We start from the raw sequence: 13,399 nt of genomic DNA, 5'->3' as shown, positions 1-13,399 counted from the left end.
ACCTTAAAAGCATATCCCTGTTCCTATTTCAAGAACCAGAGATTCTATTCCAAGTTTGGTGTGTACCATACGGATTTTACTTTACAGCATAGTAAGTCCTATTTCAGCTCTCATCCAAGGGTGTTTGACAGCCAAGGCTACACAGAGAGAGCCCGTCTCAAAAATAAATGGACAAATAAACAACATAACTCCAAACAGTTAAACACCACAGATCAGGGGGGCACCATTACACCTTCACTGTGGACCCAAAACAATAAATCCATGTACCAGATAGCCACTAACCCTAGGATGTATTAAGCATTTATGAGACCAAAAAATATGAACAACACCAACCTTTTGTTTTTGAAAGATCCTAATTTAGAGACAGAGCTGGAATAAAACTTAGCACAAAGCATAATTATTGTGTGTCGTCGGGGCAGGAGTTGACAGAATTCAGGAGCATTCTACACAAAGAGTGAACAGTCTTTTCAATGGGACATGTCCCCACAGGCTCACGTGCTTGGGACCTGTGAGAGGAGGAAGGGTTGCCAGCAGCACATCCTCCAGTCTGACAGCCTGGCTCCACACCCTGTCTCCTCCCTGCCGCAAGCCCCGGTACCCGGCTTCCCCGGCCCACGGTGACTGCGTCTCCTCCCTAAGCTGTTCCTTGTCAGGTATCTAGTCACAGCAATGGAAAAGCAATGTACACAGATGTGATGCCAAAAAGACAACAAACCAACCAGCACCAGCCCTTCCAAGACTGTGCTTGAGATGGGCTTAGTAGACCACAGCCCCCCCAAAGCACAGCATTGGCTCCCAAAGAACAGAAGCTCTGCTGCAGGACTCCCAGAAGAGAGCAAACTTCTGTGAAGTACCAGACGATACAGACTTTGAGGTCTGCAGGCTACAAATGGTTTTTATGTTTTAATGCTAGGCTTAGTGGCACTCACTAGTCTTAAAATTATTGCTTTTTATTTTATTTGTATGTATGTATCTTATTATGTATGGTGTATACATGTGAGTATGTGGGTACATGCACCCATGTGTACACATGAACAAGCCAGAGCAACCAATTAGATATACATTAGATATGAGACAGGGTCTCTCAGTGAACTAGAAGCTCACCATTTTTTGGCTAGGATAGCAGGATAGATAGCAAGCTTTCAAGGACCCACCTGTCCTCTGCCACCCAAATGCTGGGGTTACAGGCACATACAGCCATGCCCCCCCCCCCTTCTGAGAAGGTCTATTTTCTTATGAAGTTTTTGGCTGCCGTGGAACTTGTTATGTGGACCAGCCTCCGCTTCCCAAGTACTGGGATTAATGGTGTGCATCGCCAGGCCCGGCCAGGCCCAGATTTTTATGAGTCCTAGGGATCTGAATGAAAGTCCTCATGTTTTCAGAGCAAGTGCTCTAGTGAACTCCTAGTATTTGCATTAATTACTTTCTCTTGTGTGATAAAACACCATGATCAAGAACAGTTTACAGGGGCTAGAAAGATGGCTCACATCAAGAGAAGCTGGCCTCTCAGGACTTGACCCCAGTTCCCAGCTCTCAAATGGCAGCTCACAACTGTCTCTAAGTCCAGTTCCAAGGGATCCATCCCCCTCTGCTGGCCTCCAGGAGTACCAGGCATACATATAATGCACATACATACAGGTAAAACTTTCATACACATAAATCTTAAAAATTAAAAAGAGCAACATATAGTTTATTTGAGGCATTTCATAGTTAAGTATCCATAATGGCAGGAGAGGCAGAGTATCAGGTGGCCACAGAAAGAAAGAGAGAAATTACACCTCAACAACACACAGGAAGCAGAGGCAGGAGACAGGAAGCAGGGCAGGGCTACAAACTATCCAAGTCCAACCCTATTGACCTACTTCCTTTATTAAGCTGGTACCTCCCCGCTAAGAAACTGTTAGTGACTTTTCTGTTGTGTAATACTACACCAGGACCAAGAGCAACTTACAGGGCAATCGCCCTAACTATCACTGCCAACTGGGGACTGAGTATTCAAATCCTTGAGCCTGTGGAGGACATTCCTCACTTAAACCACAATAGTAACCATCTTTTCCCCCCTTTCTTGAGACAAGCTGGCCTCAAATTAGTGGAGGATTCTCCTGGCTCAGCCTTCAAAGAACTGGGATTACAGGCAAGTGTCTATTATGCCTGCTCTAGGTATCAACCTCTTAGTAGTATTCATCTTCCAATTCTAAGCTGAAGATTGAACCTAGGACCTCACTCATGCTAGGCAGCAAGTGCTCTACTACTGAAACACATGTCCACTTATCATTAAAAACAAAAACAGTTTACTGCTGGGCCAAAAACTGAACCCATGGCCTCTCTTTCTAATCACATGTACACACAGATATCCACCCAGTCCCCCTCCACTCAGTGGCATTCATTAAGTCCTCTTCCCTTCTCTATATTGGTATTTTATTCAGGCCAATAATATAGCACTCCACATCCTTGCACAGCTCCTCTTGTTATGTATCTCCCTGCTCTGCCTGGTTATCTGAGCAATCCTATTTAAGTTTAAGGTCCTTAAATCTATTATTCAGTCCCTGACTTCCTTCTCAATAAAGCCACCACACCAACAACACTTCACTCTTGGCAAGTTCAACAAGCAAAAACACATGCTCTTTTCGGTCAGGTGAGATGGTTAAGTGGGTAAGTGGGTAAAAGGACTTGTGTCCAACCCTGATCCCATGGTGAAAAGAATGAATTCGCTATAACTGTCCTCTGACCTCCGCACACACCATGACACACTCACACAGACACATCACATGGACACTAACAGATTCTTGGGGGCTGGAGAAATGAGTCAGCTTAAACGCATTTGCTGCTTTTGCAAAGGGTCCAGGTTTGATAGGCAGCACCCACACAGAGGCTACAAACCACCTGAAACTCCAGTTCCCACGTAGCTTAGGAGTTCTGTTGCTGTGATAAAACACTATGACCAAGAACGTGGGGAGAAAGGGTTTGCTTCAGTTTGCAGTCCCACAGCACACACCCACATAAGTATGGGCATGATTAAAAACAATAAAAGATTCATTTATTTTTACTTTATGTGGATGTGTGTTTTGCCTGCATACATGTCCATGTACCACATGCATGTAGTGTCTGCAGAGGCCAGAGAAGGGTATCAGATGCCCTGGAACAGGAATTACAGATGGGTCTGAGTTTAGAGCACTGGCTGCTCTTTAGATTCCCAGCGCCCACATGGTGGCTCCTAACTGTCTGTAACTCCAATTCTAGGGGTTTCACATCCTCTGCTGGCTGCCACAGGCACTCATCAACATGATGCACTGGTAATACATGCAGACAAAATACCCATACACATAAAATCATTTTTAAATTAATAAATATATAATTTTTTGAAAGGAGTTTTGGCTGGCACGATGGTACATGTCATTAATCCCTGCACTTCAGAGAAAGAGGCAGACAGACCCCAGTGAATTTGAGCCCAGGCAGGGCTACATAATGAGACCCTGCATCAAAACAAAACAAAAATACTAAGTTTTAAAAGGAGCCTGAACATATACCATGCACGTGAGGACAATGCTGCTCCAAGAAGACATTGAGTTATTAAATGAGAATCTCAGTGCCAGAGCTGGATTCCTTGTGAGTTACTGGTCTAGGAGGCCTAGGAGGCACCCCAAAAGACATAGGCTATTACCATTGTTCACCATTACCTTCCACAGCTAGATGGTAACACCCTATTGCTGAAGGTACATTTTCATTGTAGTAAATAGAAAAATCAAGCTGAAACTGATCTGCAAATTCCCTCCTGGATGCTACAGTAGTGAACTCTGTAAGCTACAATACCTACATTCTAGGTAGAATGTGCCCACTGGTGAAATTGTGGCATGAAGGAAGAGGGGTCACAGAAGAAAAAAGAGCTGGACAAAGGGGAGGCTGTGAAGTGCTGGCTTCTGATGCACTCGGGAACTCACAGCAGCCGTGCTCACCTGCACACATCAGCTCAACACAATCAGTGAGTGTGCCACTGCAGCACGACTGCACTCCATCCATGTCACCAACACAAACATGAGAGGACTGGGGGGGGGGCAACTCTGGGGATGGGGAGGGTTGGGGTGGACATGATCAAGATTCATTGTTTACATGGATTAAATTGTTGAAAAATACTAAAATTGATCCATATCAATAAACTCAGCCTGGTCCAGCTTTATGTTCCTTCCATCATTATCCCTCACCCCTAAGATCCATTCCTGCACCTTCCCCAGACTTCTGCTTGAATGAATTAGCAAACTCATTAAGCTGTCAGTAGTATAGCATACCTACTCATGGACTGCACTTTATCCCTCCCCTTGAGGAGCACGCTTAGCCTTTATTCTGGTTATAGATCTAGGGGCAACTGTAGGTGGGCCCTGAGGGACATCAGTGTTGTCTTGCCTTGTCTGGCATTTCCTTCAGAGAAAGTCACTGCTGGTTTAGCAGACATTGAAGGATTAATTTCCTCAGTCAAAGGTGGAAAAGGCAATATTTCAGGGGTTGGGGGTGGGAGTATATCTGCTGAGGGTGGAGAGACTTCTTCCTCGGGTGAGATAAACCCTTGAGAGTCTGAGGGTTCAAGTTCTCAGTTTCAATAGGGTTCTCCTATACATCTCCATTCCAAGATACAGGGTCCCATTCTTTTCTAATTAATGCCCTTATTTTAACTTCCAGAACCTTCTGAGGCTGGGACTTTAATTGTAATTATGCCAACCTTAGCATGAGGGCTTCAGTGTGATTTTCCATAGAGCAGCTTGAGCTCTGTGGCTGCTGGTGAGAAGATTCTCTTCCAGGGCACGTTTAGAAACTTCAACATTCCCAGTGCTATGACCCTGTGATTCAAGCAGAAGTCTGGAGATGGTGCAGGAATGGATCTTAGGGGTGAGGGATAATGATGGAAGGAACATAAAGCTGGACCATGCAACGGGTTTAACGGGGCCTCAGAGTAGCAGGGCCAGGTGGCAGCAGCACTGAATCACTAAAGGCGAGGTGATCACAGTCACAGTAATAGAGAGCGTAGACAAAGCCAAGTCCATAATGGCCTGAACCATAACGGGCAGCACAGGCAAAGTCATTCTTATCAACCTTTGGTACTGGTTAATCAATCATGGTGTTTCCCAGCATGAAATAAGAAGCCGTGGACAGTCAAGCTTAGGCAGTGAAGGAAATCACCAAAAACAGAAAGCTGGTGAAGATGTAATTGAGTGAGGGGGTCATGTTCCAGCCCCAGCAAGCAGCAGAACTTGGCAGCTTCAGCCACATGGTTCTGGCTTTAGAGTCAAGGATAGAAGAAAAGCATTATGGAATCTCCCTCCACGACTAAGGAAAGCTTCTAAAGCCAAGCATGTGTCAGGGGTGTCCATGCATGGAGGCCTAGAGAGATCATTTCAGGAAGCTGTGAAGGTGAAGCCTGGATTGCCTAGGAGACCCCAAAATGCTGGAGATGACAGAGCTGTGGGATACCTGCCAAAGAGAGCTGCTAACAGCGAGTGGAACCAGCCCAAGAGAAAGAAGTGTGTTGCAGTTAATAAAGCTGAAAGAAGTTGGTGATGTGAAGAGCACTCTGACATCAGACATGGAGTTTAGAGTTTGCCCAACTGCTTTTCAGTCTTGCTTTGGTCCAGTATTTCCTCGCTATCCTCCCTTTCCTCCATTTTGGAACAGCAATGTGTATCTGTGCCATTATATGCTAGAAGTATGTAATTTGCTTTTTTATTTTGATTTTATAGGGGACTATGTGGTGGTATTCTAATTGTACTGAAATGTGATTTTGATTGTATGTTAATAAATAAAGTTGCCCGGGGGTCAGAGCTATTAGAGCCATAGCAAGAGCGTGGTGGTGGTGGTGGTGGTGGCGGCGGCGGTGGCAGCGGCGGTGGCGGCGGCGGCGGCGGCACACGCCTTTAATCCCAGCACTTGGTAGAAGAGCTAGGTAGATCTGTGTGTTCAGGGATACAGCCAGCATTGGAGACATATGCCTTTAAGACCTGGGGGGCTATACATACAGACAGTGACGAGGCAGTCATGAGTTTGGGTTTACAACCAATGAGAAGGCAGAACAAAAGACTATGAAAAGACATACACACAGGAAATAGCTCTCTTTCGGAGAGCTAGGACCACCACAGGAGGAAGGGTGAGATTTTAGCTCTGAGCTCTGACCTCTCGGCTTTCTCTTTTACATTGGTTCTGTGTTTCTTATTTAATAAGACGGTTGGTTACATCTACAGGATTACAGTTAAGAGAATGCATGAGTCTCAGAAGAGACTTTGGACTTTCATAGACTATACAGACTTTTAAAGTTGGACTTAATGCATTTCTGTATTGTGATATGTCTACAATCCTATGGGGGCCAGGGAGAGGAATGTAGTGGTTTGAAATAAAATAGTCCCCACAGGCTCACAGGGAATGGATTAGGAGGTATGATCTTGCTGGAGTAGGTGTGGCTTTGTTGGAAGAAGTATGTCACTGAGGGTGGGCTTTGAGGTCTCAGAAGCTCTAACCATGCCAAATATCACTCACTTTCTTCCTGCTGCCTGCCGATCCAGATGTAGAACTCTCAGCTCCTTCTCCAGCACCGTATCTGATTGCATGCTACCATGCTTCCCACCATGATGATAATGGGCTAAACCTCTGAACCCGTGAGGCTGCCCCAATTAAATGTTTTCCTTTGTAAGAGTTGCCATGGTCATGGTGTCTCTTCACAGCAATTGAAACCCTAAAACAGAAGTCTACTGCATGTTTGTTTGGTCTTTATAAGCAGAAAAAATCCTCAAACAAATGAATGTTAGATCTGATCAATGAAAAAGGGAATCTCAGTCCATGAACCAATTTCCAGATGAGCCGGTTTGCAGACCCAAAATGAATGAAGGGACAACCAGGTTCCCCCGCAGAAGGACTTCGATAAAATACCTAAGAGTTTTACTGTTAGGATCTACACTGGGGAAAAAAATAAAACAATCAGACTTTTCCGGTGTCTACTGTATACTGGTTCTGAATTAACACTGATTCTGGGAAACCCCAAGAAACACTGTGGTCCTCCATTTAAAGTAGGAGCTTATGGAGATCAGGGAATTAATGGAGTTTTGGCTAAAGTCTGTCCCACAGAACTCATCCTATGGTTATTAAAGCAGTCACAAAATGTATAATTGGGATCGATACACTTAGAAACTGTTGGCAGAATTCTCACACTGGCTCCCTGTCCTGTGGAATGAGGGCTATTATGATTGGAAAGGCTACATGAAACATCTGGAGTTGCCTCGGCCTGGGAAAATAGTGAATCAAAAAGAGGATCACAACCGGATGGTGGTGGCGCACACCTTTAATCCCAACACTTGGGAGGCAGAGGCAGGTGGATCTCTGTGAGTTCGAGGCCAGCATGGGCTACAGAGTGAGTTCCAGGAAAGGTTCCAAAGCTACATAGAGAAACCCTGTCTCGAAAACAAAACAAACAAAAAAAAAACAGTATCACATCCCTGGAGGAATTGCAGAAATCAGTGCCACTGTCAAGGACTTGAAGATGCAGGCAGGCATTGTGGTTGCTACCACATCTCCCTGTAACTCTCCTATCTGGCCAGTATAGAAGACGGATGGATTGTGGAGAATGACAATTGACTATGAAAAACTCAAGTTGTGACTCCAATTGCAACTGCGGTACCAGATGTGGTGTCCTTACTAAAGCAATTTAACACATCTCCTAGTACATGACATGCAGCTACTGATCTAGCAAATGCCTTTTTCTTGGTACCTGTCTATAAGGACCACAAGAAGCAATTTGCTTTCAGTTGGCAAGGCCAGCAGTATACATTTACAGTTTTACTTTATTAGGATATATTAACTTTGCAGCCTTGTGTCATCATTTCATTTGAAGGGATCTCTTCAACAAAATATCACATCGGTTCACTATATTGATGACACTATGCGGACTGGACCATGTGAGCAAGAAGTTTAGACTTCTTGTTAACACATGCACATCAGATAAGAAAATCCAACCAAATTTCAAGGGCCTACTTACTACCTGAGTGAAATTCTTAGGAGTTCAGTGGTGTGGGGCATGCAGAGATATTTCTTCTAAGGTGAAGGACAAGGTATTGCATCTGGCCCCTCCCACCACCAAGAAATAAACACAATGTTTAGTGGGCCCATTAGAATTCTGGAGACAGCACATTCCCCACTTGGGTGTGTTATACCGGCCCATATACTAAGTGACTCAGAAAGCTGCTAGCTTTGTGTGGGATGTGGAACAGGAGGAGGCACTTCAGCAGGTCCAGGCTGCTGCACAGGCTGCTCTACCACTTGGACCAAATGATCCAGCAGACCCGATGGTACTTGGGGTGTCAGTGACAGATAGGAATGCTGGTTGGAGCCTTCGGCAGGTCCCTATAGGTGAATCACAGAGAAACCTTTGAGATTTTGAGCAAGGCTCTATCATCATCCGCAGACAATTATTCTCCCTCTGAAAGATAGTTCTTCGCCTGCTATTGTGCCTAAGTGGAAACTGAAAGTTTTATAATGGGCCACCAGGTTACCACGTGACCTGAGCTGCCCATCATGACCTGGGTATTATCTGACCCATCAAGCTATAAAAATGGAATTGGTATATACATGATCAGTCCCAGGCAGGTTCTGAAGACACAAGCAAGTTAAGTGACAAAGTTGCCCAAATGTCTATGGTTTACTACTCCCATTATAATGCCATCTGCTTCCAAGCATGCACCTGCAGCCTCATGGGGTGTGCCCTATGATTAGTTGACTGAGGAAGAGAAGACTAGGGCATGGTTTACTGACGGTTCTGTACATCCTGCAGGCACTACCCAGAAGTTGACAGCTGCAGCATTACAGCCCCTTTCTGAGAAAACCCTGAAAGACACAAATCTTCACTATGGGCACAACTCATGGCAATTCAGGCAGTACACATGGTCATACATTTTGTTTGGAAGAAGAAATGGCCAGATGTGTGACTGTTCACTGATTCATGGGTTTTAGCCAACAGACTGGCTGGATGATCAGGGGCTTGGAAAGAGTGATCGGGAAATTGGTGAGAAAGACATCTGGGGAAGATGTGGACAGATCTCTCCAAATGGGCAAAGGATGTGAAGATATTTGTTTCCCAGGTAAATGCTCATCAGAAGGTGACTTCTACAGTGGAGGAGTTCAATAATCAAGTAGGTAAGATGACCCGTTCTGTAGACAGTCTTTTCCCCCAGCCTTCCTGTCACTGGCCCACAAAGTGGTCATAGTGGTAGAGGTGGTGGTTATGCATGGGCCCAACAACATGGATATCCACTCACCAAGGTTGACCTGGCTACAGTGCCAGATCTGCCAACAGCAGAGACCAACACTGAGCCCTAGATACGGCACCATTCCCTGGAGTGACCAGCTAAGCAACCTGGTGGCGGGTTGACTACACTGGCCACTTCCTCTGTGGAAAGGACAAAGCATTGTAATAAGCTTCAGGAGATACTTATTCTGATTATGGATTTCCCTTTCCCACACTTAATGCTTCAGCCAAAACCACCATCTGTGGACTGACAGAATGCCTGATCCACCAACATGGTATTCCACACAGTATTGCTTCTGACCAAAGAACTCACTTCACGCCAGAGACATGCAACAGTGGGCCCACGATCAAGGAATCCACTGGTCTCACCACTGTCTTCACTATCCTGAAGCCTCTGGCCTGACAGAAAGCTGGAAGGACCTTTTAAAGACGTAACTACAGCACCAATTAAGTGGCAGCACCCTGGAGAGTTGGGGCAGGCTCTCCTTAAGGCACTATATGCTTTGAATCAGCATCCAATATATGGTACAGTTTCTCCCCTAGCCAAGATCCACAGGTCCAGGAATCAAGGGGTGGAAGAGGAAATGGTTCCACTCACTATTACCCTTAGGAACCCACTAGGAACCTTTTTTGCTTCCTGTTCCTGCAACCTTAAGTTCTGCTGGCCTAGAAGTTTAGGTTCTAGATGGAGAAGCTCTCCTGTCAGGAGACACAGCAAACATTCCACTGGGTTGGAAGCTGACTTCCCCCGGCCACTGTGGGCTTCTGATGCCCTTAAGCCAACAGACTAGGAAAGACACACCAATATTAAGAGGGGTGACTGATCCAGATTACCAAGGGGAAATTGGATTGCTTCTCCCAGTGGAGGAGGACAGATGATGTCTGCAGTGCAGGAGATCCTTTAGGGTCTCTTGGTGCCACCAAGTCCTGTGATTAAAGTCAATGGGAAACGACAACAGCCTGATCCAGGAAGGATGACAAAGGGCACAGACCCTTCAGGAAGGAAGGTGTGGTTTCCTCTAGGAAAAGTCAAGACCTGCTGAGGATGGAGGAAGTGCAGAATGGGTAGTGGAGGAAGGTAGTTAGAAATACTAGCTAAGGCCACGTGACCATTTGCAGAGACAAATTAAAACTTACAAGAATATTTCTGTCATATTTTGTTAAGTATGTGTTTGTACAGATACTTGTGGTTTTCCCCTCAATTTATCAAGTCAAGAAAATATCAGTAGTTATATTTAAGTTTTGAGTTATTAAAAGAGTACCTCTCAAGGGACATTGCCATCTATTCTAAAATTTATCATGCCTTTGCAGTTATAAGAAGAACAGTTATGTTAGAAATAATTATGACTTGGTTAGGGTTTTCATTTGGAAATTTAGTGTAACAGAAAAGATGCGAATGTGTGTCAAGTAGAGCTAAGGAAAATTTCAGAAAATTACATTGGTAATACAGAAAAGTGGTACCTGAGAAGACATATGAAGTCGAATTACATTTTGTAAACAAGAGGAAGCCACTGTAATACACATTTTTCCTCCTCAGGGAAATCTAATAATTAACTTAGGTTTTCTCCAACACCTGTTACATTGTTGCAAGCATATTTTAATAAAGGCCTGAAGTCAATAATATAATCCACTTTCACAAATTAGATAAGTAATTTACTTAAATATATTACCAAACATTATACTTCCTAAGTTTATACAAGCTCCTACACTGAAATTAGTAAAGGTGATAGCACCTGCCAGCATCTACTAGAACCTTCATGTTTCCCAGAGTTGGTGCAGTACTGAGGATAGAGGACAACGCTGTAGAGCTGCTTCCCCTTCCACATTTGTACGGGTTTAGGGACCACTCGGGTCATCAGGCTTTCCTCGCAAACACTTTCCCTCACTAAGCTGTCAAGCCTAGCCCCTTCTCTACATTGTTTAAACTCCACTGACTTGGGCAGCTAACCGTACACTTTTTGTACCATCACAGCTTTATTTCTTCTATCCTAAAAAAGAAATTCTTTGACTTTTAGTAGGTGTCCTAAATTAAGCATAGTACCTTTTCATCTTCAAGTTCTGAGCAAATTACCTCATTAGCAATTCCATGAAGTCACCTCACCCTCAAAGGTCTCAATCAGTACTCAATCCTTTTTAGAAAACAGCCTAGAAATAAACCAGGCAGTGAAATACATCTTAAAGCTCTACTTTTTCAACTCACATTTGTATCACTTGCTATAACTTGATATGATATTCACTAGAGGAAATTAAAGCAAATTATAAAATAATGCGTGGTACTTGAAACACTTGGTGATCAGCATCTTTCTTTTCCTTTCCTTTAAGACAGGGTCTTGCTATAGCCCAGTTTGGCTTGGAATTCAAGGTCCTCTCTTCCCTAGGGGGGTGTGCAGCTCTCTCATCCAGCTCCACTTCGGTTTCTTTAAAGTATATGCTAAACCACTAAATTACTAAAAAAAAAAAAAAAAAAAAAAAAAAAAAAAAAATCTAAAACTGAATTAAAGTAGAATTTAGCTAAATCTACTTCCCACCCTGGGAGAGGGAGACTGATAATCCAAATTTCCTCAAATATAATCTCACTCTCTTTCCTCTGTAATTCTAGTTTTAAAAAAAGGGGAGGAGGGTTACTTCAAATTCGGCATTGGATTCTGAAATTTCTACGTTTTCGACTCGTTTTAACGATTTTTTTCCAAAGGCGGCAGACCAGTTCTTAACCTGCAGTTAGCTGTTGAGGCTCCAAAAAACTTAAATGGTGTACAAACTTCACGTGCATTTTCGAGGGAGAGAGCCATGGCTATCTTCAGCATCTCAAGGAAGTCTATATATTTTTTAATGTCGTTAATTATATTATTATTATAGTCATTAGTATTATAGTCAGCTGGAGTGACAAAACTGTGTATGTGTGTCGGTGGGTGCATCTGAACTATACAATCACCGCTAAGTGTCTAAATAAAATACATCCTTTCATCCAGTGACCCAGATCCTGACACTGGCCTCCCAACCCGAATGTCTTCTGGTTTAGAATGAGGGAAAACAGCTCCATTTCCCCCACCCTCAGAATTCAATCTCTGACCGACCCTCCGCGTCGGGTCAGGTTCCGAGCCTGAGAAGGGCAGGAGCTCGCGTACCTGGGCGCTGGTTCGATTAAGGTGGTAGTATCCAGGTAGTGGATCTTGTAGAACTCCAGCAAGGCCGGCAAATGATCAAACTCCTGGTCCCCGATCTTAAAGCGGCGGTTGGGCAGGGAGTTGATGATGTAGTGCGAGACACGCGAGTTCTCGGACACGGACAGTACATAGTCCCCGGGGCAGGTAGAGGAGTCCCGGACTAGGAACATGCCATGGCGCTGGCCCTGGAGACGGGTCTGCGCCTCCTGGCGAGACACTGGCCCCATGTACCAGGCAGAGCGGTCTGCAGAATCAAACCTGGCGGACGACATGGTGCTGGGTCCGGGGATGGGCGGCGTCTGCTGCTCTCGCCTGCTCGCCAAGCCTTCACCCGCTGTCGGCTTTGGGGCCGAGGAAGGGCCTCTCGGAACACCTCGGGGCGCAGTCAGAGGGCCGGGTCAGGACCTTCCTCCCGGCTCCGGGCCCCGCAGCATCCTCCGCCACCGCCCGCCTGCACCGGGCCGGGAACACGGGGCCAAGCCCGGGGGTCGAGGTGGGCGAAGCCGAGCGGTGCCGGAGGCCGCCTCGGGCTTCCCAGCGGCCCCGCGCCCAGGGGTGGCTCCGGTGACTCCGGTCCTGGACCCCGCCGGCTCCGCAGCCTCGCGAGCCCGCCCCGGCCGTCCCACGAAGCCGCCTTCCCCAGCAAGAGTCGCGCCTCCCGGGCCGAGCCACCCAGCCCGCTCCCAACAGCCACAGCAACAAAATGGCGGACGCGGGAGAAGCGGCCGGGCCCCTCCCCCTGGGCCCGGCGCCCGCCGTCTGCGCACGCGCGGGGCCGGGCGCGGCCCCAACCCCAGGGCCCGCCCCTGGACGTCTCCGGGCGCAGCCAATCCGGCGTGCGCGCGCGGGGGGTCCGGCCGGGAGCCGCTCGTGCGGGCTCCCGCGTTCCGGGAGGAGGCCGGGGAGGCCGGGGAGGCCGGGGAGGGCGGTGGGCCGGGCTCTTCCTGGGCCGCAGAGCGGC

General features: G+C 46.2%; 1 protein-coding gene across 1 annotated transcript in view; it reads right to left on the bottom strand.

Moving 5' to 3' along the window:
• The window catches only part of Crkl (CRK like proto-oncogene, adaptor protein), a 36,183-nt gene extending 23,304 nt beyond the window's left edge, over nt 1-12,879 (bottom strand). Inside the window, exon 1 of the mRNA XM_006981209.4 lies at nt 12,400-12,879. Within this exon, the coding sequence (XP_006981271.1) occupies nt 12,400-12,710 (311 nt within the window). The 5' untranslated portion in view covers nt 12,711-12,879. The remainder of the gene's footprint in view (nt 1-12,399) is intronic.
• Nucleotides 12,880-13,399: the final 520 nt, after the last annotated feature.

This window comes from Peromyscus maniculatus, chromosome 12 (genome assembly GCF_049852395.1).
Source record: "Peromyscus maniculatus bairdii isolate BWxNUB_F1_BW_parent chromosome 12, HU_Pman_BW_mat_3.1, whole genome shotgun sequence".
In the NCBI taxonomy this organism is placed as follows: domain Eukaryota; kingdom Metazoa; phylum Chordata; class Mammalia; order Rodentia; family Cricetidae; genus Peromyscus; species Peromyscus maniculatus.
Note: the sequence above shows the minus strand (reverse complement) of the source record. Positions and strands in the feature narration are given on the sequence as shown.